The 21,705-nt window shown below is 46.9% G+C and overlaps 9 protein-coding genes across 9 annotated transcripts; 4 read left to right on the plus strand and 5 right to left on the minus strand.

Moving 5' to 3' along the window:
- Nucleotides 1–1,108: 1,108 nt before the first annotated feature.
- F4817DRAFT_318007 (MFS general substrate transporter) lies at nt 1,109–2,710 on the minus strand (the record flags this gene model as incomplete). The annotated part of the gene is made up of 3 exons (XM_049300879.1): nt 1,109–2,042; nt 2,099–2,345; nt 2,479–2,710. 3 exons carry the CDS (start codon nt 2,708–2,710, stop codon nt 1,109–1,111), a joined length of 1,413 nt encoding a protein of 470 aa, XP_049157027.1.
- Nucleotides 2,711–2,870: 160 nt separating this feature from the next.
- Nucleotides 2,871–5,219, minus strand: F4817DRAFT_344272 (MFS general substrate transporter). Its single transcript, XM_049304124.1, has 2 exons — nt 3,726–5,219; nt 2,871–3,671 (listed from the first exon to the last, which is right to left on the minus strand). Exons 1-2 carry the CDS (start codon nt 4,727–4,729, stop codon nt 3,077–3,079), a joined length of 1,599 nt encoding a protein of 532 aa, XP_049157028.1. The 5' UTR covers nt 4,730–5,219; the 3' UTR covers nt 2,871–3,076.
- Nucleotides 5,220–5,259: 40 nt separating this feature from the next.
- On the plus strand, nt 5,260–8,081 carry F4817DRAFT_344273 (fungal-specific transcription factor domain-containing protein). The gene is made up of 2 exons (XM_049304125.1): nt 5,260–5,952; nt 6,019–8,081. Exons 1-2 carry the CDS (start codon nt 5,604–5,606, stop codon nt 7,434–7,436), a joined length of 1,767 nt encoding a protein of 588 aa, XP_049157029.1. The 5' UTR covers nt 5,260–5,603; the 3' UTR covers nt 7,437–8,081.
- Nucleotides 8,082–8,386: 305 nt separating this feature from the next.
- F4817DRAFT_344276 (DUF580-domain-containing protein) lies at nt 8,387–11,017 on the plus strand. The gene is made up of 7 exons (XM_049304126.1): nt 8,387–8,818; nt 8,873–8,930; nt 8,996–9,164; nt 9,224–9,341; nt 9,394–10,146; nt 10,199–10,244; nt 10,339–11,017. Exons 1-7 carry the CDS (start codon nt 8,606–8,608, stop codon nt 10,527–10,529), a joined length of 1,548 nt encoding a protein of 515 aa, XP_049157030.1. The 5' UTR covers nt 8,387–8,605; the 3' UTR covers nt 10,530–11,017.
- A 208-nt stretch (nt 11,018–11,225) lies between these two features.
- On the plus strand, nt 11,226–13,499 carry F4817DRAFT_318011 (uncharacterized protein; the record flags this gene model as incomplete). The annotated part of the gene is made up of 1 exon (XM_049300880.1): nt 11,226–13,499. One exon carries the CDS (start codon nt 11,226–11,228, stop codon nt 13,497–13,499), a length of 2,274 nt encoding a protein of 757 aa, XP_049157031.1.
- Nucleotides 13,500–13,861: 362 nt separating this feature from the next.
- Nucleotides 13,862–15,567, minus strand: F4817DRAFT_188316 (uncharacterized protein). The gene is made up of 2 exons (XM_049298438.1): nt 15,139–15,567; nt 13,862–15,073 (listed from the first exon to the last, which is right to left on the minus strand). The coding sequence occupies exons 1-2, from the start codon at nt 15,216–15,218 to the stop codon at nt 14,011–14,013; spliced, it is 1,143 nt and encodes a 380-aa protein (XP_049157032.1). The 5' UTR covers nt 15,219–15,567; the 3' UTR covers nt 13,862–14,010.
- On the minus strand, nt 15,545–16,744 carry F4817DRAFT_344281 (stress responsive A/B barrel domain protein). Its single transcript, XM_049304127.1, has 3 exons — nt 16,329–16,744; nt 16,157–16,267; nt 15,545–16,073 (listed from the first exon to the last, which is right to left on the minus strand). The coding sequence occupies exons 1-3, from the start codon at nt 16,392–16,394 to the stop codon at nt 15,918–15,920; spliced, it is 333 nt and encodes a 110-aa protein (XP_049157033.1). The 5' UTR covers nt 16,395–16,744; the 3' UTR covers nt 15,545–15,917.
- Nucleotides 16,745–16,764: 20 nt separating this feature from the next.
- Nucleotides 16,765–18,189, plus strand: F4817DRAFT_188488 (uncharacterized protein). Its single transcript, XM_049298439.1, has one exon. It carries the CDS (start codon nt 17,017–17,019, stop codon nt 18,028–18,030), a length of 1,014 nt encoding a protein of 337 aa, XP_049157034.1. The 5' UTR covers nt 16,765–17,016; the 3' UTR covers nt 18,031–18,189.
- On the minus strand, nt 18,190–19,480 carry F4817DRAFT_188489 (uncharacterized protein). Its single transcript, XM_049298440.1, has one exon. The coding sequence runs from the start codon at nt 19,092–19,094 to the stop codon at nt 18,348–18,350; it is 747 nt and encodes a 248-aa protein (XP_049157035.1). The 5' UTR covers nt 19,095–19,480; the 3' UTR covers nt 18,190–18,347.
- Between the last annotated feature and the right edge of the window lie 2,225 nt (nt 19,481–21,705).

The raw sequence follows: 21,705 nt of genomic DNA on the forward strand, positions 1-21,705 counted from the left end.
TATCCCATCCATCCATGTGCCAAATAATTCTACCGAACCTCTCCCCGGTAACCATCTCAAATTGAAGCACCCAAGCCGAAGTGCTGTAGTGGAACAACCCGCGACGAATGCGATCGTCTGATGTTGGTAGGAATATAAAGCTGTCGTAATGGTAGTGAGGAAGCGTATTATGCTAGCTGGCAAGGGCCTTTTACCCTGGCTATGGGATATAAAACCCGACCAGGTGAATTCTAAAGCAAACGAACCTTGCCCGGGAGGCCAGGACTTCGAATGGAATTGGGAACTCCTCGTCCGGCAGTGAAGTCGTGGCGTGGATAGGGGCATTCGCCTCGATGTTCCAAACCATATTGATATCTTTACATCCAGCTCCAGTCGCGAAGAAGAGTTCCAATACAATGAAGACATATGGACCTGTACTGGTTACCACAGTGTCCTAAAACATGTACCTAGAGGTCTACATAATCGTCGGTGTATATGGCAACTCTTGGAGGAGATATTTGTTGGCGATCAACTTCCAATAGCGGGAACGCAATGGCGACGGCCGAAATACGTACCGGCCAGAGAAAAATGCGTCGAGTTGCCATGGACCAAAGAGGGAAACCTTAGAGATACTGCAATATGGCTTCCATCAATAAACTGGGATGGCTCCTACGCCCGCAGGATCGGTGGTGAGGTATATAGGATACCCGAACGAAGTCCATTGCAGTACTGGCAAATAAGGGAGCATATGGCGCGAACGGCAGGGCATGGGAAGAACCGGCCGAACCAGCGTCTGCTATTGAAATCTTGGAAGTGATTCGCAAGCTCGGATATCCTTTATGGGTAAGACAAGATGAACAGTTCAATATAACATATTAAAGCAGTACTTCGCATATAGGCTATTCCTTAATCGTTAATAGATAGCCTTTGGCGGAAGTAGGGGTCAGTAAAATCCGAGTTGCAGAGTGAATGGCCTATTATTATGCTGGAAACTGTTGAGCTTGCCACATCCTAAAGTGTCAAATAGGGAATCTCTGGTATTGTATGCTTTCCAAAGCTGTTGCTCGCGTTTCTAGGTTAATTTCTTCAGATATTGTGCCCCTTCTATCCACTGTATTGTATGTAATATTCATAGCACTCTAATGCCAGCAAAGACAGCGATTGCGGTAAGGTACAAAGCTGCGCTCATTAAATAAGGCATACCTAGAACGCCTGCCGCAATACCTTGAACCCATAATGTTGCCATTAAAGGTGCCCCTACCAGAGAACCGAGAGTTTTCACCATCATGACGATAGAGAATATGTGCGCTTCTGGATCGGTTGGGTTTACCGGCTGATCTTCATCCTTTGGCGACACCGATCGAGATTTCAACAAGCCCATGGTAAAGACGGGTAACGCGGATCCGAGTGCGTACAATAGAAGAGATGGAAATAAGAGCCAAATTGTAACGGCTGAAGCAATGGCCAATGCACCCAGGACGGAGACGACTAAACAGATTCGGGCATAGCGAATATTGTCTCTGTCGGAAAGAGACTGAGATTGGGGCTGATTAACAGAGGCTTTGGACCTCAGAATGCCTGGGATCACAAAGGTAAGAAGTGTAAAATTTAGGATAGCCTTCGCGGATAAGAGGTATCCAGCTTTAGCAAAATCCCAATCGTATCGCTTTGATATGTATTGGGGTAAGAGCTTGGTATCGGAGCTTGCAAGGGAAGTGAGAAAAAAGCTAACTAGCAAAAGAATGAGGTTCATTGGGTGACTTTTAACAATATAATAGAGAGTACGAATGCGCTGAACAGCGGGTTTTAGGATGGATGGATCTGTTTCTTGAGCCTTCAATATGGGTGACGATATGAGAGGCTGCCGTTGCTCATCTTCCGATGCCGTTGGGATATGCGCCGGGTCCACCAGGAATGATACTGTGGGAATGGCCAACAGTAATAGGCAGATACCGATTAAAAATGGTAGGAATAGATTCAAGGTCATAGTTGCGCCAGCAAGTCCGGGGCCAACAAATGTGACTACATATGATACAGCGTTAATCCAGCTGAAATAAGTTGCCCTATATTCCTATTATCAGTACTTCGGCGGGGGTCCATATATCCGTAGAACTCGTACCTAGCGACATTGTCTTCTGTTAAACTAGCTGCAAGAGCATATATGATGGAATTGAAAACGCAGTCACCGCCGAAGACGGAAAGACTTGGGCCAGCAACGATGGCTTTTAGAGGCAAGCTCTCTTCGAAATAGCCGACTACAACGGCCCAGGCAAGCATAAAGAGCCTCGGTATAAGGTTGAGCCAGAGGACGGTCCTTCGGCCGTACTTCTCAGCTACGAACCCCAAAGGAATAGTCATAATAAAGTCTGTTTTATGTGTTAGTCGTTTAAACTGAAGCGATCTACCAATCTACCGTATTTAACTCGCCTCCGACAATCCACAAAGTTTCCATAGTCCCAGTTGTCCAAGCTAGGCTCTGTTGGATAGCATTCTTCTTACAATGCTTTTCGCTGATGTTTCCATCAGGATCGATGATAGAGGGATCGTGAATGATATAGTATTCCCGACAGAGACGCTTCTCGATGACCCGATTTAGCGGTAGTTGATAAAGAGTAGTCCCGAGATTGACCAATAGCAACAAAACCAGAAGCGGCACGATAGACGGCTTTGGATACGCGCGACGACGCGTCTCTGATATTGGGGCGCCTAGATCGCCATTTATGGAATCCATATTACCGATCTCATCAATCAGAATGTAGTAGATAGAGGCAAAGGTAGAGAGGTGAGTACCTAGTTGACAACAGCAACATTAGATGTTATCACGAAGAGTACCGAAGACGAAGAGCACGTGGGGGTTTTTGAGGTCAGCCGATAAGGGGAATTCGAGTTCGTAAAGATTATGGTTAAATGATATTTAGTCGAATCTAACCGTATAATAATATATTATTAAATTAAGCGGCATACCGAAATATTCGGAATATTTAAAAACATCCATGCGCAAACGACAGTCTATCCCATCTAACGTTAGGTACCTACCTTTTATATCCTTCTATTTCGGCGTCTATGTATAGTCATATCATCATTATTTAGCCTATTTCTAGGCGATATTATGCTCTAATTCATACTTCTCGTCTGCTGTTAATTCGGCCGACGCTCGGCCGATCCTCGAAGTCGCGGCGCAGCATAAAGTGAAACCTGCCACCCCGACGCCCGTCCAGAACCCAACTTGATATTTTTCACGAAGATCAGGGTTCTCTACTGCATGAGACCGAGCCCAAGTCGAGATGGCTAGCTCCGAGACACCTAGCCAAAACGCCATACCGAGATATCCGAGACTCGTGATGAGCCCAGCAGCAGTAGCTTGATGACGTTGGGCCATAGATGTTGTGACGAAGACGTTGGTCACATTGTATGTAATGTCGATACCAATGGTACCACATATCATCGAAGGAAATATGTAAGACCAATAAAGATGACTGGTTGACATCCCACTTGATCCGTCTTGCGCAGGTATGAGAGGGAATAGCAATACACAGAGCACATAGCCCATACCAGAAACGATCAGCAAGATATGTCCCGAAAGTATGTGTAAAACAAACCCTCCCGTAATTGCGAGTATGAAGCCACCTAGAGCCAGTGGTATAAACCACACGGCAGTCTGTATGGGGGTTGCGTCAAGAACTTCCTCGATACTGATTCGGATGATTAGTATGTACCAATGGAATAGATAGTCTGTAATAACTTACTAAAAGCTAGCATAGAACAAGAAAATCGAAAACACTCCGAACCCGCAGAATATGAAGGCAGAGATACGCTTCATATATTTTGGTCGGAATATGTCAGCTGGAAGTAACGGCTGCGCCGAAACCCAGCCTTGAACGTACACCGCAGCGCAGAGCAAGAGGGCGCCCACTATGAAGGTTACGTAGATATAAGGCGTACGCCAGCTATCCGGCGCATTTCCGCCATCCGTAAGCGCGTAGACGACAAGTGCTAATCCTGGTACAATTGTACACACTCCCCACCAATCCATACGCACGTCCGGGTCATTATGGCCAAGGTTTCGGGGAATGGTGAAGAAGCCGGTAACGATGACAGCGAATACGAACACAGAGCCGACCCAAAAGTAGACGGTCCAGTCAGCTAGCTGTCCGGTAAGGGCACCTATAATGATACCGAAATAGAACCCTACACAGGCGGATGCACCATACAAGCTGAAGACAAGATTTTTGCGTGGACCGGGTCGATACGTCTGGCCAAGGAGAGCAAGACCCGCTGGAAGAAACGCAGAAGCGCCTATGCCCTGCATCGCACGGCTTACTATTAGCATAGTAGCGTTTTTGCTAAAGCCACAGACGATAGACCAGATCAGGAGCCAGATGTGGCCGCCTAAAAACACACTCCTGCCACCGTACATAGCACAAAGTCGAGCAAACGGCAGAAGTAGGGCGGCAGTGGTTAAGTTTATCACTCCAGCCGGCCATGTTCGTTGTGACTCCGGGATATCTAAGGCGTTGGCTAATGCGGGCAAGACGATATTGAAGCCGCTGATAAAGTACTCGCTCATACATAGCGATGCGACCACGGCGAAAACGAAGCCGGCCTCGGCGGCCCAATTGGCAAGAGTTTCTGGTCGCTGACGACCGAGACGCTCGATATCGACTTTGCTCAAGGCTTCGCAGTTCCCATCTTCAGGGGTCTCGGGGGTCGAATCGAATATCCCATTATTAAACTCTGTTGATTCGGCCATAGCGTATCATACTCTATCGAGGACAACGGTTGCACTGGATTAGGTTGACCGATATTGAGCGGGTTAAAAGCAACAAGTTAGGGAGGGAATCAGGGAATCTCTTGAACTGATTCCACCGAATGCCATTGCTAAATACTAGCAGAAGAGACATTTTAAGTGTTTATGTAGCGGTCACCAAAGGAAAGACTTAGAAAAGATCCAGTCACCGTCTTGTTAGTGTGATAAAAAGTCACGTCGAACCTGCGGGAGGTGAATCTTGGCCACCATATTGGGAACCCCTATCAAATTATGCAATCGAAGATGTGGATGTTAACAAGAACGCCGGGTTCCATTTCCGGGGTATTGAAACTTGTGATTGGTTGATATTAGTAAAGCGGAAACTAAGGAGAATATTATACTGGACCCAACGATGCACAACTTGAGTCTTGGCTACCCTTTAGGGCATAGGCAGATAGGTTAAACAAATTGTACATGATGCTAAAGCTTAAACGTCGCCCCGTTGACTCCACTTGCTAAATGACTTTTTACAAATTATGTTGTAATAAAATATCCAAATAATATTCTTCATTGGCCAAACATCGTCGGTTTCTTATTCGCTTTATTACATAACTCCGGAAAGTCATCAAGGGTCCATTTTCAGATCTCTGATTTCTCAGCAAGACGGTGTCAGACGCCAAGCACATACATGTGAGTTGACAAGATCAAGGGGAGACTGTTATTCAAGACCGCACTTAGACCTTGAAGCAAACCACAGATCCCCGTCAGATCTAATACCCTTGATCTGGTAGCACCCGTTATTCATTCAAACAATCACTATTACTTTAGGTACCGTCACTCACGTCTCTTTTACGGCTTCGGCGCCTAATCATACCTCATGGTTGTGCCAAAGGCTTGCCATAACTGCCGGAGCCGACGCTTACGATGTGACCGATCTGTCCCCGTGTGCCATAAATGTACGAGCACCGGACAAAAATGCCTTGGATACGGAAAGCTGTATAAATGGGTTGACAATAAGACGCCGGGAGACCGAATATCCGCAAAGTCTTCGGTCTACTCCACCCCTAAAACTCGGGAGCATGTCAAGTTCCAACCGGACGATCCGGCATACGATGACCAATATGTGGTATTCCCTCAACATACTAGACTCTGTTCTCCCAATTTCACATTGTTAGATCCACTGTTCCAAGACTTAAACACATCATCACGACATTATCTTAATTATTGTAAGTCTCATTCCAACTTATGTATATAACCCCACTGCTGTTCACCGCCAGCCTAACAATATCTAGACACTACCCGTTTCTGTCAAGATCTCATTATTTATGATTCGCCCCGTCGTGGTGCCAATCCATTTAGAGATCTAATTCCCATATCTCACAAGTATCCCTTTCTTCGGGAAATCATCATTGCGGCATCCGCCTTACACTTCTGCAATGCTGCACGATGGCACAAAAGCCCGCGGCCCGCAGCCGACTCCCTAGTAGATGCCTTACATGCGCGGCATAGAGCTATTAAATCCTTACAAGATGTCATAGAGCATCGTAAGGCTTTTGGCGACATTCAGAACGATGATGCAGGTAGAGACGCACTGCTCGCTGCTGTGCTCTTTTTCGTCAACTTTGCGCTGGTTGATTCGGGGAAGGGTGGCTGGCGAGCTCACATGAACTTCGTCGGTACACTCCTTCGCATGCGGACATCTAGTCCTTCAAACCCAATAGAATTAGGACCAAAGCTAGAAGAAGATCCTGGCTTTAGTCCAGATTTTACGGCGTATGATGCGCTTATTCCGCTACCATTCGTGCATCGTCCTGCGACGTCCTCCCAGCCCCTAAGCATTCGTGATTACATTGCTTCAGACTCTATAGCTTATTATATCTGGAGTAGTGCACTTGACTCTCTTGTACCATCTAACAATAACTTCGTAACGGTACCCTCGGCATTTGATGGGGATGATATTGAAATCTTTCGTATCCTTCTCCGCACCGAGGCCAACAGTTATCATAGCTGCCCTTCCAGTTTGCTGTACGCCATTTATCGAACATCGCAGCTAGCAAGGAATATCAGATCAAACGAGACCAGTGTTTTGAGTGACAAGCAGATGCAATCTTGTCTTTCACTTTTAGATCAGGTTCAAGCTTTCGATAGCGACGCTTGGGCTGTTAAAGTATGTGCGCAGATTGCAGCAGTTGTCGGTTATGCAGACGAGACTGAGCTACACCATCGAAGACACATCGCTGCTACTTACCGCGCTGCTGTCTTCCTATATATCCTCTTAGTTGCTCCAGAACTACCACACCAAAGTCCCCACCGCGAGGGTAAAAGCTTTCCCGCCCTGTCTAGTACCGCTGACCTAGCTACTACAATTCTGCATCACCTTTCCTTCGTCCCATCCCATACTCCTCTATTTAAATTCGCTACCTGGCCTATATTCCTTACCGGTGTGGAAACGGCGGATGAGTCTCGTAGGACATGGGTGATCGATCGACTACGTGATATGAGGGACGTCTGTCCTTGGGGGATGCTTACATCGACGATGGAAACTCTTGTGGAAATATGGCGGATGAGAGATAGTTCATTAGCGACTAGGGGGTTAGTGACAGATGAATGTGCTCTAGGCGGGAAGTTCATCAGCACACTGGATCAAAATGTCAATAGCCACTGGCTAATGCAACTACAAGGCTTCAAGATCGATTGCTTGATTGTATGAAGTCGGATGCTCGCGCTCAGTGGTATAAGCGCCGAGTTGGGGTTATGACTTCTTACCCCTTACGAGGCATGGGTATAGAACAGATGTTCTACTATGATCCAGATAGCCAGTCAGCCTTTGGAACTCGTCATGACACTAATACACGAGAGCCTTATATGTAATAGTAAGGATGTATAGATCAGTTTAGTTCTGCTATGCGCTTTCTCACAAGCACGAGGCCATATCTCCTCGGGGAGCTCCGAATTCTCTTGAATTTTGCAGCTTAACTCCTTAGCCTTTCCGTTGAAACTTCTACACAGCGATCTATGCTTGACGGTAGTCTCCCCAGTTGTTGACAGAAGCTTAAGTCTTTAGGGTAGCCACATAGCCGTCAGTTAAGCACGGCGCCAAGCATTTACATTTCCTTGGCATTGGCTTCATTGTGCTTAGCTGCTTCTTATCACAGCCTTCATTTTCTCTCGCTAAAGTTGAGGATGAATATAGAATGGTGTATTGGAGTTGAGAGCATAATTATATCTAATAATTCAAAAGTAGTAAGTTATTGGCATGTACAAGTAAAAGAGGTAAGCATCAAAGTTCAAAGTGATTCATTGTTAGGTAAATATATGGTGGTTACCGAAGGTCAATACAGTATCTTATCAAATTCGGCATTCATAATCATTGTCAAAAAAATAAGTCTCAAGCTACTATTTATTCTTAAGATTTAATCGTTTGCCATGTCCCCGTAATACGAAACATACCAATAAGTTGCGCTGTTGTTTCGTGCGTTTGCATCTTGCAGTTTTGGTGGGATGTTAGTGACGCCATTGACTCAAAAAGGCACCAATGAAAGACTGTATAAAGTCGAACTTGCTAAGAAACGGAAAAGGCTTGTCACACTCTAGAGTTTATGTAGAAGTGAAAAGTAGCTGTTACTATCTTGGCACTTGCACTACTGAAATGAGCTTTCACAAGCTTTATGCTAGCGGGCTTGTGATGCCAATCTTACCTCAGGTTGCTGGATATCCGGCATTCTCATTCCTGCGACTACACTTCTTTGACCTTTTTGCTCCGACGCCGACAACAGCTTTACTTCTGTAGAAATTGTTTCTTTCCGGTGGATTGTTAAACTATTACGTTGTAATTAGGCTATAGCTGCCCAGGTAATAGACCGGACGTCGCATCTTACGATGGCGAACAATCAAGAGCGCGGCGAGGCTGCTTCTTACTATTACAATACACAACAGCCGCCCAATCAGTACCAGCAACCTCAATATGCTCAGCAGGGACCCCCAGCTCCAGGTCCGAACCCAGTGAATGGTTATGGTAGCGAGAAGCCCATGTTTGAGCAAGCCTTCAAGGTTGAGCGTCCCAAGTACAATGACATCTGGGCCGGCATTCTCGTGTGTAACATTCTACCCCGAATGCCCAACGCATCTCTAATTATTACTTGCTAGTTCCTCATTGTTGTCGCGGGTTATGTTGCTGTCTCCGGGATTTCTATCAATGGCTACGGTTAGTGAATACCATGCTCTCGTGATACCTGCCGTTGCATTCCCTCTGGACTAATTAGACCATAGCTTCCGCGAAACATTTCCAAGGCGATGGCATCTATGACTCTGGGTCAAACGTCGGTCTTAATACGAATACGCTTATTCTGTTTGTCTTTTGCCTTTGTGTCGCCACCGTCTTCAGTTACCTATACGTACTGCTAGCCCGCCAATTCCCCAAGCAGTTCATCTGGATAACGTAAGTATCAGCTCTTGAAGCTTCAAAAAGGGATATGAAACTAACGCGGGTAAATATAGTGGTATTCTCAATATCGTCTTCGGCCTCGTGACCGCCATATACATGCTTTCCCGGCACTACTACTCCGGCGGCATCGTATATCTGATGTTCGTAGCCTTCCTCATCTTCGCCTTTATCGTAAGTTAACCGTCGCTACTCTTAACTCTATTTTACTTATCGGTTGATGTAGACTTGGATCCCGCGTATTCCGTTCAGCGCTCTGATGCTCAAGACGGCTGTTGATGTCTCCAAGAGCTACGGCCATGTTTATCTAGTTAGCGCATTGGGTGGTCTTTGCGCGACTGCTCTCGCCGCATGGTACTCTGTGACCTTCGTCGCCGTGTATGCAAAGTTTTCGCCCGGTCAAAACCCTGCTTGCGCAGAGGGAGCCGGAGGCTGCAGCACCGCCAAGGTCACTGGCCTGCTTGTTTTCATTACGTTTGCGATGTACTGGATTTCGGAGTGGCTAAAAAATACCATTCATACCACCATCTCGGGAGTTTACGGTTCTTGGTACTTTCACCCGTATAACCTCCCCAAAGGCGCAACCCGAGGCAGTCTTAAACGTGCACTTACATATAGCTTCGGTTCCATATCCCTAGGCTCCTTACTCGTCGCTATCCTCAATTTTCTAAGACAGCTTTGCTCTGTTGCTCGACAGAATGAGGCCGCTCAGGGCAACATTCTTGGAACTATCATGTTCTGCATTCTTGGATGTATTATTGGGATCCTTGACTGGGCGGTCCAGTTCCTCAATCGCTATGCTTTTTCTTATATCGCCTTGTACGGAAAGTCTTACTTCGCCTCTGCTAAGGATACCTGGAACATGATTAAGCAGCGCGGTATCGATGCTCTTATTAACGAATGTCTCATCGGTCCTGTCCTTTCGATGGGCGCGACATTCGTAGGCTATGCGACCAGCTTGCTCGCTTATCTATATCTTGTAAGATTTCCTCTCAAAAGTTAGCTCACGAGCTCTGCTCACACAGTATCAGGTATTCACGCATCCATCATACAATGCTGACGGCTCATACACACCTGGTAAGTCATACGGCTCATAACATTTATGTTACTGCGAATGCACATTGCTTTCATATGGCATCGCTCTTAATACATACTAACTTGGTATAAATAGTTGTGGTGGCTTTTGCGTTCCTCATTGGTCTGCAGATCTGCAACGTTTTCACTACGCCGATAAGCAGCGGTATCGACACGATATTCGTGGCGACGGCGTGGGAGCCGCAAGTGTTGATGCGGAATCATCCCGAGCTATATCAGTCGATGGTCCAAGTCTATCCTCAGGTCCAAGTAGCTATTCACGCTTAAGTGGTAGGATCGTGTATTAATGGTAATGGTAATTGTATAGTTTTGAGAGTGGATGGAAATTGAGAGTTTCATGATGAGCTTTTGAATTTGTAATGTTAATAATGTTTTGGTTTTCGCGTTTGCATGGCTGAAACCGCTCTTTCGGCTTAGCGTACCAACTATAAAGATCGGTGTTAGGGGCTTTTTAAGGGCTCCCGTTCATAAGAAAACAGGGGAAGGGAAGACTGTATCTTATTAAGGTACGATAAGTTGTTATGCGAATTAATCAAGCAGTCAAGCCAATCAAGCTTATACCTTCGCGAGTTACTACCCAAAGTACCTAAACAATAACAACATTAGCGAGATATGGATTTGGAGTTGGAGTACGGATCCGTAGGTTGGTCCAGGCTACAGGCCTAGTTTAGTTAGCCAATTGCGGCGTAGACGCAAGTACACCTATATGTAACCCAACAGCCCAGCCAACATCTTGTTAGGTGTTTGGAGGTTTAGGAGGTAGTTGGTTACCTAGTTTAAAGGAGAAACTTATTAGGCAGGATATTCACATGAATTCTTTAAACAAACCACTTCTTATATCTATCTCTAAGAATGTATAACTCTAGATATATATTGTCCAGAGTTTCTAGCATTGTTAAAAGAATCATCATCATCCCTAGATCAAGATTTACAAAACTGAGATTTACGCGAGCATCTCACAGCATGGCTACTAACAACCCATTCGCAGCGCTGTTAGACCCTCGTGATATAACGGCTAAGCTTGCTGTCATACAGCCGGCTGCTGATTGGGATGCTCCTATTAAACTCACTCTCACGGAGGCGGCGTTGAAAGATACTTCGTATGAATGTATATCCTATGATCGTTCGAGCGTCACGGCCGTGCCCACACGAAGGAGTGCCCCGCCACCGCCTCCTGCCGACAAAACGATGACCATCTCAATCGATGGACAGGATCAGGATATTCCCCATCACCTCGAAAGTGCGTTGCGTATGTTTAGACGCAAAGAGAGGCAGCGTACCATATGGGCTGACGTCCTTGTAAGCCGCACCGTCGAAGAGCGCAGTGCCCAAGCCGACGTGCAGCGGTTCGTGTTGGGAAACGCAGAGCGAACGTTATGTTGGCTAGGTCCAGACGATGGGGAATCTACAACTAAGGCTTTTGAAACTATTCATGAGATGGCGCGTCGCTTCTGGGAAGCCTGCCGGCACGTTGGAATTGGACCTGATATGAGGCTATCTCAAGCGACACCGCAGCAAATGACCGGAATCAAGGATCATCTTTTCAGCTGCCCCTATAACGACCTGGATTCCTTCAACTTTCGTCACTGGGGTAATATCTACGACATTTTCGGCTCGAAGTACTGGTGTTCTGTACAAGCCATAGCCGACATCGTGCTTGCGAAGGCACCTATCGTCGTGTGTGGCCGAAGCAACATTCCCTGGGATGCCTATATCGCCGCTACTCGTGCTATGGTCTATTTCCAGCTCAAGTTCTTCAAGGTCCCGTTCCTACCTCATGTTTTGAAGGGCTTCCAAATCTCCAACGAGATCGAGGTCGCTGCGCGTAAGAAGCGGTTGGGCGAGGCTGTCGAGTTGTTACCTATGATCCAGACTGCTCGAGATTGCGACTCCAAAGACCCGAGAGAAAACGTCTTTTCAATGCTGCATGTTGTAACGCCGTCCGCGCGCACTAGACATCATGGAGCTGGTGCCCAACCTTTACCAAAGATCGACCATTCCAAGACCGCACAGCAGGTATTCACCGAGGTTGCTCGTTATTCCATACTAGAACGTCAGGATTTTATGTTATGGTACAGCGAACGCCCACCATGTACAAAACGTTTAAAGGGACTACCGAGTTGGGTTCCCGACTTCAGCGCCCCGCCGCCTCAATGCACAAGCAACTCTTTCTTCAATCCCAATATGGGCATGCGTCTCTGGTGGGAGGCTGTCCCTCACCGCTTCAGGAAACCTATCACTGTATCCGCCGAAGACAATGCCGTGCATCTTCAAGTGCGACCGCTAGATCGCATCGTGCATGTCTCGCCCGTAGTATTCAACGGGGGCAACTTCCGACGCCTGTGCTTCACCGAGTTCAACAACCTCCCGTCAGAAACATCCAATAACGAAACCCTTGCCCAAAGAACCGAGCGTTTCTGGCGCGCGATCCTCCTCAATGGGAGTGACCAGACAGGCGCAACCATGCGGGAGAGACTGCCACCGCCGTCTTCTCTAGGCGTGCACTTTGATAGCTTAATAGCCGAGGAAAGCATATTGAAAGCTCTAGACTGCACCATGGTCGACCTACAGACGCCCGAGAACGCGGCGCGCATACAAAACTCACCCGAGCTACTGGCACTGGTACCTCGATGCGACAACGCCAAGCCCTTTGAGGACTTATTATTAAGTAACGCCTGTGGACGCCGGTTCTTTAGGACTGCGGGCGGCAGGTTCGGTATGACTGCTATCGAGGATGTGGTAGCCGCCGACAACAACTTAGTAGGCAAAGAACCGCAGGACGAGGAAGGGGATGTGAGGGCGAATCTCGGTCAGTTGATGAGCGACCCCCTTCAGAACCTTTTAATGCAGGGATTCCAGCAGTACCTGAACCAGCGGTCCCCAGAAACCGCGCCTATACTTGCCCGGGCTATAAGAGGTGATATGCCAGGGCAGAACCCAGATCAACGCACGGATAGTGGCACGCGGGAAGGTGATATTATCGTAGCTGCTATTGGCGGATTCTTCCCGTACGTCTTACGACCTAAATCTCAGTCTCAGCAAGCAGGAGAGACAGGGGAGGAAAGCAGCTCGGGGCCTACCGCTCAGGCTGATGAAGAACCGTCAACGTATGAGTTTATTGGCGATTGCTATTTTCACGGGGCGATGGATGGAGAAGACTTTACTGCAGCCGGTAACTTCGATACAAGACATATTGCTATAGATTTATCGAAGATTGTTGATATTACAATTGTATAAGGGGGTAGAAGTAACTTAATTTTATAGGAATAACTTATATACGAAAAAAAAAATCAAAATAGGGAGGGGATATGATGTGATAGACTCCTAAGGCCACTGACATTAGAGGTAGAAGTGCATAGAGAATGTAAGATGGTCGACCTCGAATAATATCGAAAAGTAAATCTGCGTTGAGGACGCAACTACGCGCCTGTAGTAAACACTCAAATAACATACAACATATGGGACTAAGCCCTAATCAAGACAGTTCATCCTCCATCTTGGATTTTTCCTCCTCAGTCTACTACACACTCATTTACGGTGTGTATGTCTCCTCCGTGAGACAACTAGTCGAAGTTGATCCATCCTCTACCTTCCACCATCCTATCTTAGGTCGATTCGGTGATTTTCCCTTTAATACGCCGATAAAATTCCATAGCATAGGTGGTGATAACAAGACATACAGAGCAATAGAACAAAACCATAAAGTCCAGCCCACGTGATTGGTAACGAACCATCTTGACGTCTAATCCTACTTCTTCTCCTCGAAGTAGAACTTCCCCAACTTATCTCCGTCCTTCGAGTTCCCTAGAATAGGAGCGCGCCCGCCTTCGCCGCCGTCGAGACGGTCTCGCACGATACGTTCTGCCGCTTCTCGCGCTGCGGGACCGCCTACGCCTTCTCTAAGAGCGCTTGTCCGCGGCTGGCCCGGCTGAACGGGTATAGGCCCGCGCGTCGTAGTATCGACAAACACGTCGTCATCCGAGGTACCAACGTGTCCGCCGCCATCTACAGCAACGCCATCCACATACTTCGCCTGCCGTGTCTCGGCCGCGGCCGTCGCACTAACAGGGGTATCGCTCGCGGTCGCATCGCGTATCTCTCGACCCCGAGCCGTAACAGCCTCCTGGCTCAGTCCCGAACTACTACGTTCCAGACCCCAGATCCCCGCCGCGCCAGGCAGCGGCCTCCTGTGGTAGATAGGGCCACTAACGGTGCTATTTGCGCCCTCGCCAAAGCCGACGAGACTCGCGGTGCCATCGTCGCTCATGCGGTCCTCAAAGCCACTAACCGAACGGCTCGCCATGTCTTCATCCATAGCACCGGACGTACTATCCACATCCATGCTAATACCATCGCCGTCATCATCGACCTCCGTCAGCTCCGCGTCCATCTCGTCCTCGTCTTCCTCGCCGAACCGGTCGCCCGCTTCCGTGGTCGTCCGCGCCCCGACACTACCTGTCGCGGACGCAGTGCCAACCGTGCTCATCTTAGTCATCGCCGTCGGCTGCCCGTTCGAATCGAAGTACGCGGGTGTAAGGGCGGTTGCCTGTTGCGCGGCGGTTGTGGCGGTGGTCTGGGCGGGGCTGCCGCCGGGCTGCTGTTGGTTCGGGGCGCGTATGGTAGATACGCGCTCGAGGCCCGCAAGGCGACTGATGCGATCTGCGCGCTCGGCTTCGAGGCTATTTGTGGACGATTGGTGTTGGTGACCTCGGAAACCTGCGAGACCGTGATAGGCGTTACCTCGGTGGCCATCCTTGATAGCGGTGGTTGATAGGGCTGAGAGCGATGTAGTTGCGCTGGTAGGAGTACCACTGTAGATTGTAGATTGTTCTAGTTAGTAGTTGGTATAGAGGAAGATTGATGTTGATAAACGTACGGCATATCGCTTGGAGTGTCCGGATTAGATGGTGGGGGAGGGATATTGATGAGCATGGGAGCTGTCTGTTGTTGCGACATGTTTGCTTATCTTCGTATATGTTAAGCTAAAAGATGTCAATGGCAACGGATGTGATGTTAAGTTTCGCGTAATACGCGCGCCTTACTGCGAAGCTAGGATGTGGTTGATGACGATTTGAAAATATGGGCTGATGGTGGTTTGTCGCGAAAATGGAAAAGAGGTACCTAGCGTGGGGGTATCAAGATGAAGAAAACTGTTTTTCTTTGTTTTAATTAACGGTGGTGGTAATGAAGATAGGACCTCAATCGGAGATGATGGCGAGCAATTCTTTTGTCTGTATGTAGTAGAAGAGAACAATCGGGTCACGTAGATTACAACTTTACAACTTTGAATGATGAACATTGGTTGTTCCGTTCCTGCGCGTCTGTAGTGAACGTTTGTACTGCTAATTAGGTACCTACGGAATACAAACCCCAGCTATTACACAGTACGGTAGGTGAAGTGGGGCCTAGCATCGGATCCATAATCCACAAGCAAAGCTAGTAAAGTGGGGGATGACGTAGGGCTGTAATTAATCTTAATTGGCTCTAGCGTACGCGCCTTTCCACTTTTCGCTAGACACCAATCAAATCGACGTCATTTCGTTTACATACTGCCTCCACCCGCCCGCCAGCCCGCTTTCCCCCGACTTCCACAAGCCCCAAAGCTTCCATCCTGCCATCTCACTTGCTTCAATGTTCTATCTCAAGTCTCAAGACTTAGAACTCACCAGGGGTAAAATCGACACCCTGAAGTTCGTCGAGTAAGTTTATAACACTCGTAACAAATTCCGAGTGAGCTGGGTCTTCGTGAAGATAATACGCCCTGTCTTCGTCCGACTCGAACTCGAAGACGAATGCGTGCGTCATTCCAAGCTATTTAACATTGCAAAAAATTGTCAGCCGGAAAAAAGCTTTTATGCAAATAAGAGAGATACGATATAAAAGCGAGATATTACCTGCTTTCCTTCAGGGCTGTTGTCTTTTCCTCCACCATGTACCTTTACATAGGGTTTCTGCGATGTGGGATGGATGCAATTCGATCCTAGAGCCAGCATCCGGGCGCAAGCCTAAACACAACGTTAGTCCCTCAGCATCTATGTTAACTTTCATTTACTCTGGATTTCTCACCGCCTTGACTTCCTCTTGGGGTATAAGGTCTTTGAATTTGAACATGACAACGTGGAAGATAGCCATAGTGCAGATACTCTAGCTACGAAGCTCTTGGTAGTTAAGTAGAATCGGGTTGTTGTTGTTGAGAAAGTTTGAATGTTTTGCTCACGTTGGACCCGAAACTGAGATTGATATTTGAAAGCAACCCCTCGGCTGTAGCATGCACATTACTCTATACCCGAAGCTCTTTAAAGCTCCGATAGTAATCCTTACACTGCTTCATGTTATAAATTTGCCACTTTTATAATTGACATTTCCATTCGATTCTACAAGGAACTTGAAGGAAGTACGGAATATATCAATATGTTATCCTTACATACTGCAACTTAATATCAGACGATGCTAAGACTTGAATGCATCATACATCTCAATTAAATGAATTCAAATTTGATTATTTGTAAACTAGGCATAGGACATTATTGAGTTTATTGTGCTAATAAATATGCGACTTATGAATAGCGCAGGTACCTGTGGCAATAAGATTGTCTTACCCTAACTCCGAAGATCAAGGCTTCAAGCTTCCACTCATACGAAGTACACACATGGACATTCAATCCCGTGATCATCATCCCCCACATACAGACAAAAGAAGGATAAGCGATTTTGGAATCATAGACTGCATCGACACTAACATCTAAAGCACATCATGCGGAAAGTTGAGGTATCCGAAGATGAAGAATTGGGCGAGCTGGAGGATAAGACCGAAGCCCTCACCCTTCGCTCGAAACGTACCGAGAGGGCTCGGAAAAAACAGGCAAAGAGAGTAGAAAAACCCAGTCGCGATTCGCAACATCTCTTGAGCTTGCCTTATGAGCTCGTATTAGATATATTGGCTCTACTTCGCCCAAGCGATGTTTTTAATCTACAACGAGTTAGTAGAGCCTTTCACCAGTTCATTACCCAACAGGATCACCGGATTTCAAGAGCTATCACTAGTTGGCGCTACGTCTGCCTGGATAAATGCTTTAGATTGCCCGTACTTATGGAGAATATCGATCCCAGCATTCACGCGGTTATTCAAAGTCCCGAGCGACAGGAGCTCCTCATCATTCATAAGAAGCCTTATCAACACATCCAATCTCCGAATCCTGCGGAAATCTGCACCTGTCTAACATGCTTATTGCGATGGTCGGCGCTCTGCTTAATTGTCGACTTTGCTCACTGGCAGCGAAATCTGGATATTGGGGAGCCGATTCCTATGATCCCACGAGGCAAGCATCCAGCTTGGAATCAAAATCTGGTAGCGTCTAATGCAGCTATTGTGCGCAAAGCTCTGTGCAGTCCACTGTGGCACGCACGGCTTTTGGAAGCTCACTTAGACTCGACGACGAGGTCCATAAGTCGTCACGCTGCGAACAAGGGTAATAAGAGGCGGCGTTTCCGCATGTCGAAAGAAGACATGGAATCGGGTTCGGACTTGTTCTTAGAGAAGAGCGGACCGCCGAGCTTTGACTTTCCATTCCACAGAGACAACTATTACATGCTGGAGGCTTACCTCCCAAACAGAGGGTGGAGTGCAGAAAATAATAGGTGGATGTATGTGCCGGCGGAGCAACACGATATAGATATTCAGTTTATCGTTAACTGGGCGAAAAGGCGACAAAGACCAGCTTCGGGGTCGGGAAACGACATGGTATGGAAAGGGGAAAGCTCGAAATAATATCTTGTCCATTGTTCGTATTAGTTTATTCTCAATTTCAAGCCTGCTAGGACCATCAAATGCAACGCCGTATACCCCTTTTATCCCCGGGTACGCCTCGGAGTACTAAATACAGTCGCACCATTCACCCATCGAGAGTAGACATCCCCCTTTTCTTGACAAATAACTCTAGCCCGTTGACAAACTTTTCAAAAGAAAGCGCCTCGTAACGCCTACACCTACACCATCCTCTCGATTTGCATATGTATATGTATTTACACTCCGGAGCTCGCCGGCTCCAATGCCACCAACCTAGCTAGGGCCTCTAGTATTCCGAATCAATATAGCACACAACACAGCGCGCGTATGAAACTATGTTTGGGCTGGGGACTATTTTGTGTCAGAGTGTAACCTGATAGCTCGCTCTCGTAGGGAGTGTTCCCAACAGTCTCGCTAGATTGCCCGCCTCGTGCTCCATTTTGAAATCGCAACGTCGTTTCCTGTTCCTCCCGTAGGGAAGAGGCTCGAGCTCTAGAGTGCAGCATGATATCGCTCTGGCTTGCGTGATACATCTCCGTTACAGCTCGCTGGCTGGTTATGGGGCTAAGCATAATTTGCTCCGGTGGGCGCATATCGGAAAGCCAACACCCTAGCGACAAGGTGGATGTGTCTGTCGCGGTGCTCCGCTGCGACCCGCGCCGCGTTGTTGCGCTCCGCATCTTACGCCGTATACGATCGAGGTCGATCAGCCGCGGCTTGCTTGGGTTCCGCTGACCCGTCTGCGCCGTGCCCTTGATGATTGTGTCTTCGAAGCTAGATTCGGAGGGGTATGCGACGCTGTCCCGGATCACAACAGATTCCCGCTTAGAGAAGCGATCACTTCCGAGCTCTGGATCTCTGCGCAACATCCATATTTGAGGGTGAGTGGTGGCTTGTGGGCTCTGTCCAGAAGTAGCGTAGAAGGATAGGGTGCTGCCGGAGTCGGCAGCGCTATCGTGGCGTTCTTCCATAGCGTTGGGCCGAGCGTTTTTGACTTGTATTCTTCCCGCAGTATGGATATAGGGCTTGGGCTGTGTATAAGGCATTTTCCGCAACGGCGATGGTTCCTACGATGCCGAGGGGCGAATAGAATGACGCTGTTTCCACTGGGTCTCATGCGCAGCGATGCTCGTTAAAAGCGTCCCTATTGGCAGGACGCAGGAGAGAATGGATCATGGTCTTCGCTTGTTGTCACTTACGTGGCATGGACTCTGCGTTATTATCTGCCGCGCCGCACCATTTATAAACTTTGCGGTCATGGTGGTGCCGACGTTGGGTATCGACTCAAGACTCTTTCAACGTTGACGCCAATGACGCAGGAACAGGTTGGTTTGGGTCACAACATGATTGGCTCCTTATTCATCTGCTATTTCGTATAACCAATAACATAGCGACTTGCTATTTACCTAGGAATAATGGTAACTTTACAGTCATTTGTGACTATTCACTAAGTAATTCACCTCCCAGTTGTGATGGTTGTCACTCTTTCGGCCACGGAATGGGGATTCAGGTGAATAGCTTTTCATCCGAACCAAGGTCCAATAAGAGTGATTATGAGGTTTAGTTTACCAAGGATCTACGGCGTGTGACTCCCTATAGTTACAATCCGGGTGAGATTACGGCATATTGGAAAATATGTAAACTCTACTTTGCTATATGTCAAGTAGTATATATATTCCCTAAGCGCAAACTTAGCTGTATAGGTAAATAGATGCATCATATATTCAAGCTTAATGACGGAAGAAGAGACAGTCAATCAGTTGAAACGAAATTGAAATATCTGATCCGGCGTAGTATAAGACTTCTACTAGTAGCCGTAGATGCATATGTAATAGTACGGAGTTTTATGTTTAGAAACTATTACGTCAATATATTTCAACTCAGTCAACTCAGTCAACTCAATATTTATTATTCTCCAAAATATAAGATGTAAAAGAGACGTAGGGGTTAGATTTATGCAAGCTCATCTATTCAGCACCAGCGGTAAACTCGATATCTTGCTAGTGCAGTCTTTTACATCGTACATTTACCTCAATATCGTATCATATGTTTCCATATTTAACTATGCCCTAAGTAAGAACAATAGAATGCTTTTATTAAGATGTAATGGATTGGAAATCAAACTACTAATCTAGATATGTGGAAAGTATCTGTCATTAGTTCCCGAGGCCCTTCTTAATCTGGAGTTCCTAACTTGAATATTTAGCAGATCTCTTCGGATTTTCCGTAGCTTCGCAATCGATGTTTCGATGTTTCTAAATGCGATGGGATCGTCTTTAAACTCCTCCCTTACACCTAGAAGTAGAATCAATGCGCATTTGGCATCACGGATATCGTCCTTGATATACTCCTCGTATTCAACATCCATAAGGGCCTCCATGGTACTCTCGGAAAGACTGGTTTCGACTCGCAAGAGATGCTTCAGAACCTTATCGATATCCCGGGCGTACTCGATCTCGAAATACGGAATTGAAATATGAGTCCACATGGCGAAGGATGGTGGAGATTGACGTTGCGTTACGCTTGAATAGATTTCTGGAAAGGGTGGACAATACGAGTTGCAATGTGCTACTATTGTTGGTTTGGGAAATTGTGATGGCTGGTAGGAAAATGTTCAGCTGAGATTCTATTATATATTGTACCTTAGGCAGGTAAGCACCACATTACCGTAACACAAGGACAATGCGAAGAACAACACCTATGTTACAAACTACCCTGACAATGAGTGTATTGCAGGACCGAATGAATGCCTTTATCATAATTTACTCACCACGAAACTAGTTCCGTACCATTGCGCTACAAGCACCGACTGTTACATTATTCCGTCATCTGGCCACTGCGCATTCAATAAAGAAAGGTGTAGAACAATATCTAAACAAATAAACCAAATAAGGCGTTCCGGACATATAGGAGAAATGGAAATAAAGCTGAGAAGATTATGCGGGGGTTTAATTATTCCTCAAGAGATACGACAACTAGCTGTACCTAAGAGGTAGTTTTATATATTCAGAACTTACTTGTGTGATTTATTCTATGCTGAATGGATATACGAATCACCACATACTAACGCTAGCTATCACATCTTTGCGTTACCCCAGTATTGGTTAACGAACAGTTCAAGTTTCGCAACTTTCTTTCTAGTGAATCCAGGAAAAAGACCGAACATCCTGTACTATTACTCTCGACCTAGACATCGATGTGTCCCCGTAATACCAGGAATTTGCTAAATGACACATGTGTCATCGCCTCTTTATATTTACCCTTCTTCCGAGTGTTTTATCTACAGACTCTATCATTATCATAATTATCATCATCATCATGGCTGCGGCTAGGACTAAAGAAACCATCTTAAATTCCCTGCTCGAGGATGCTCGTCATTGGCGGGAGCTGCGAGACTATGTCTACAACCTAAACATGCCCCTATTGCTCAACCCGGAAGAATCACCTCTGCCCTGCCGCGAGACTCCAGCCGAGTTCGAAGCCATCAACTCGAGTTTTTCCTCCCAGATCCACGCCCTCTTTGAGGCGCTCAATGACTTTGACAGTTTAAGCAAAACAGAAGACGTCGATGGATATATCCACAAAGACGGCCTTATTTCGGTAGGGCGGTGCGGGAGTTGCACGAGCATATGTCCACCTCGCTAGCCGCAGCGCGCC

This window comes from Daldinia loculata, assembly GCF_022478755.1.
Source record: "Daldinia loculata strain CBS 113971 unplaced genomic scaffold F4817scaffold_41, whole genome shotgun sequence".
Lineage (NCBI taxonomy): Eukaryota > Fungi > Ascomycota > Sordariomycetes > Xylariales > Hypoxylaceae > Daldinia > Daldinia loculata.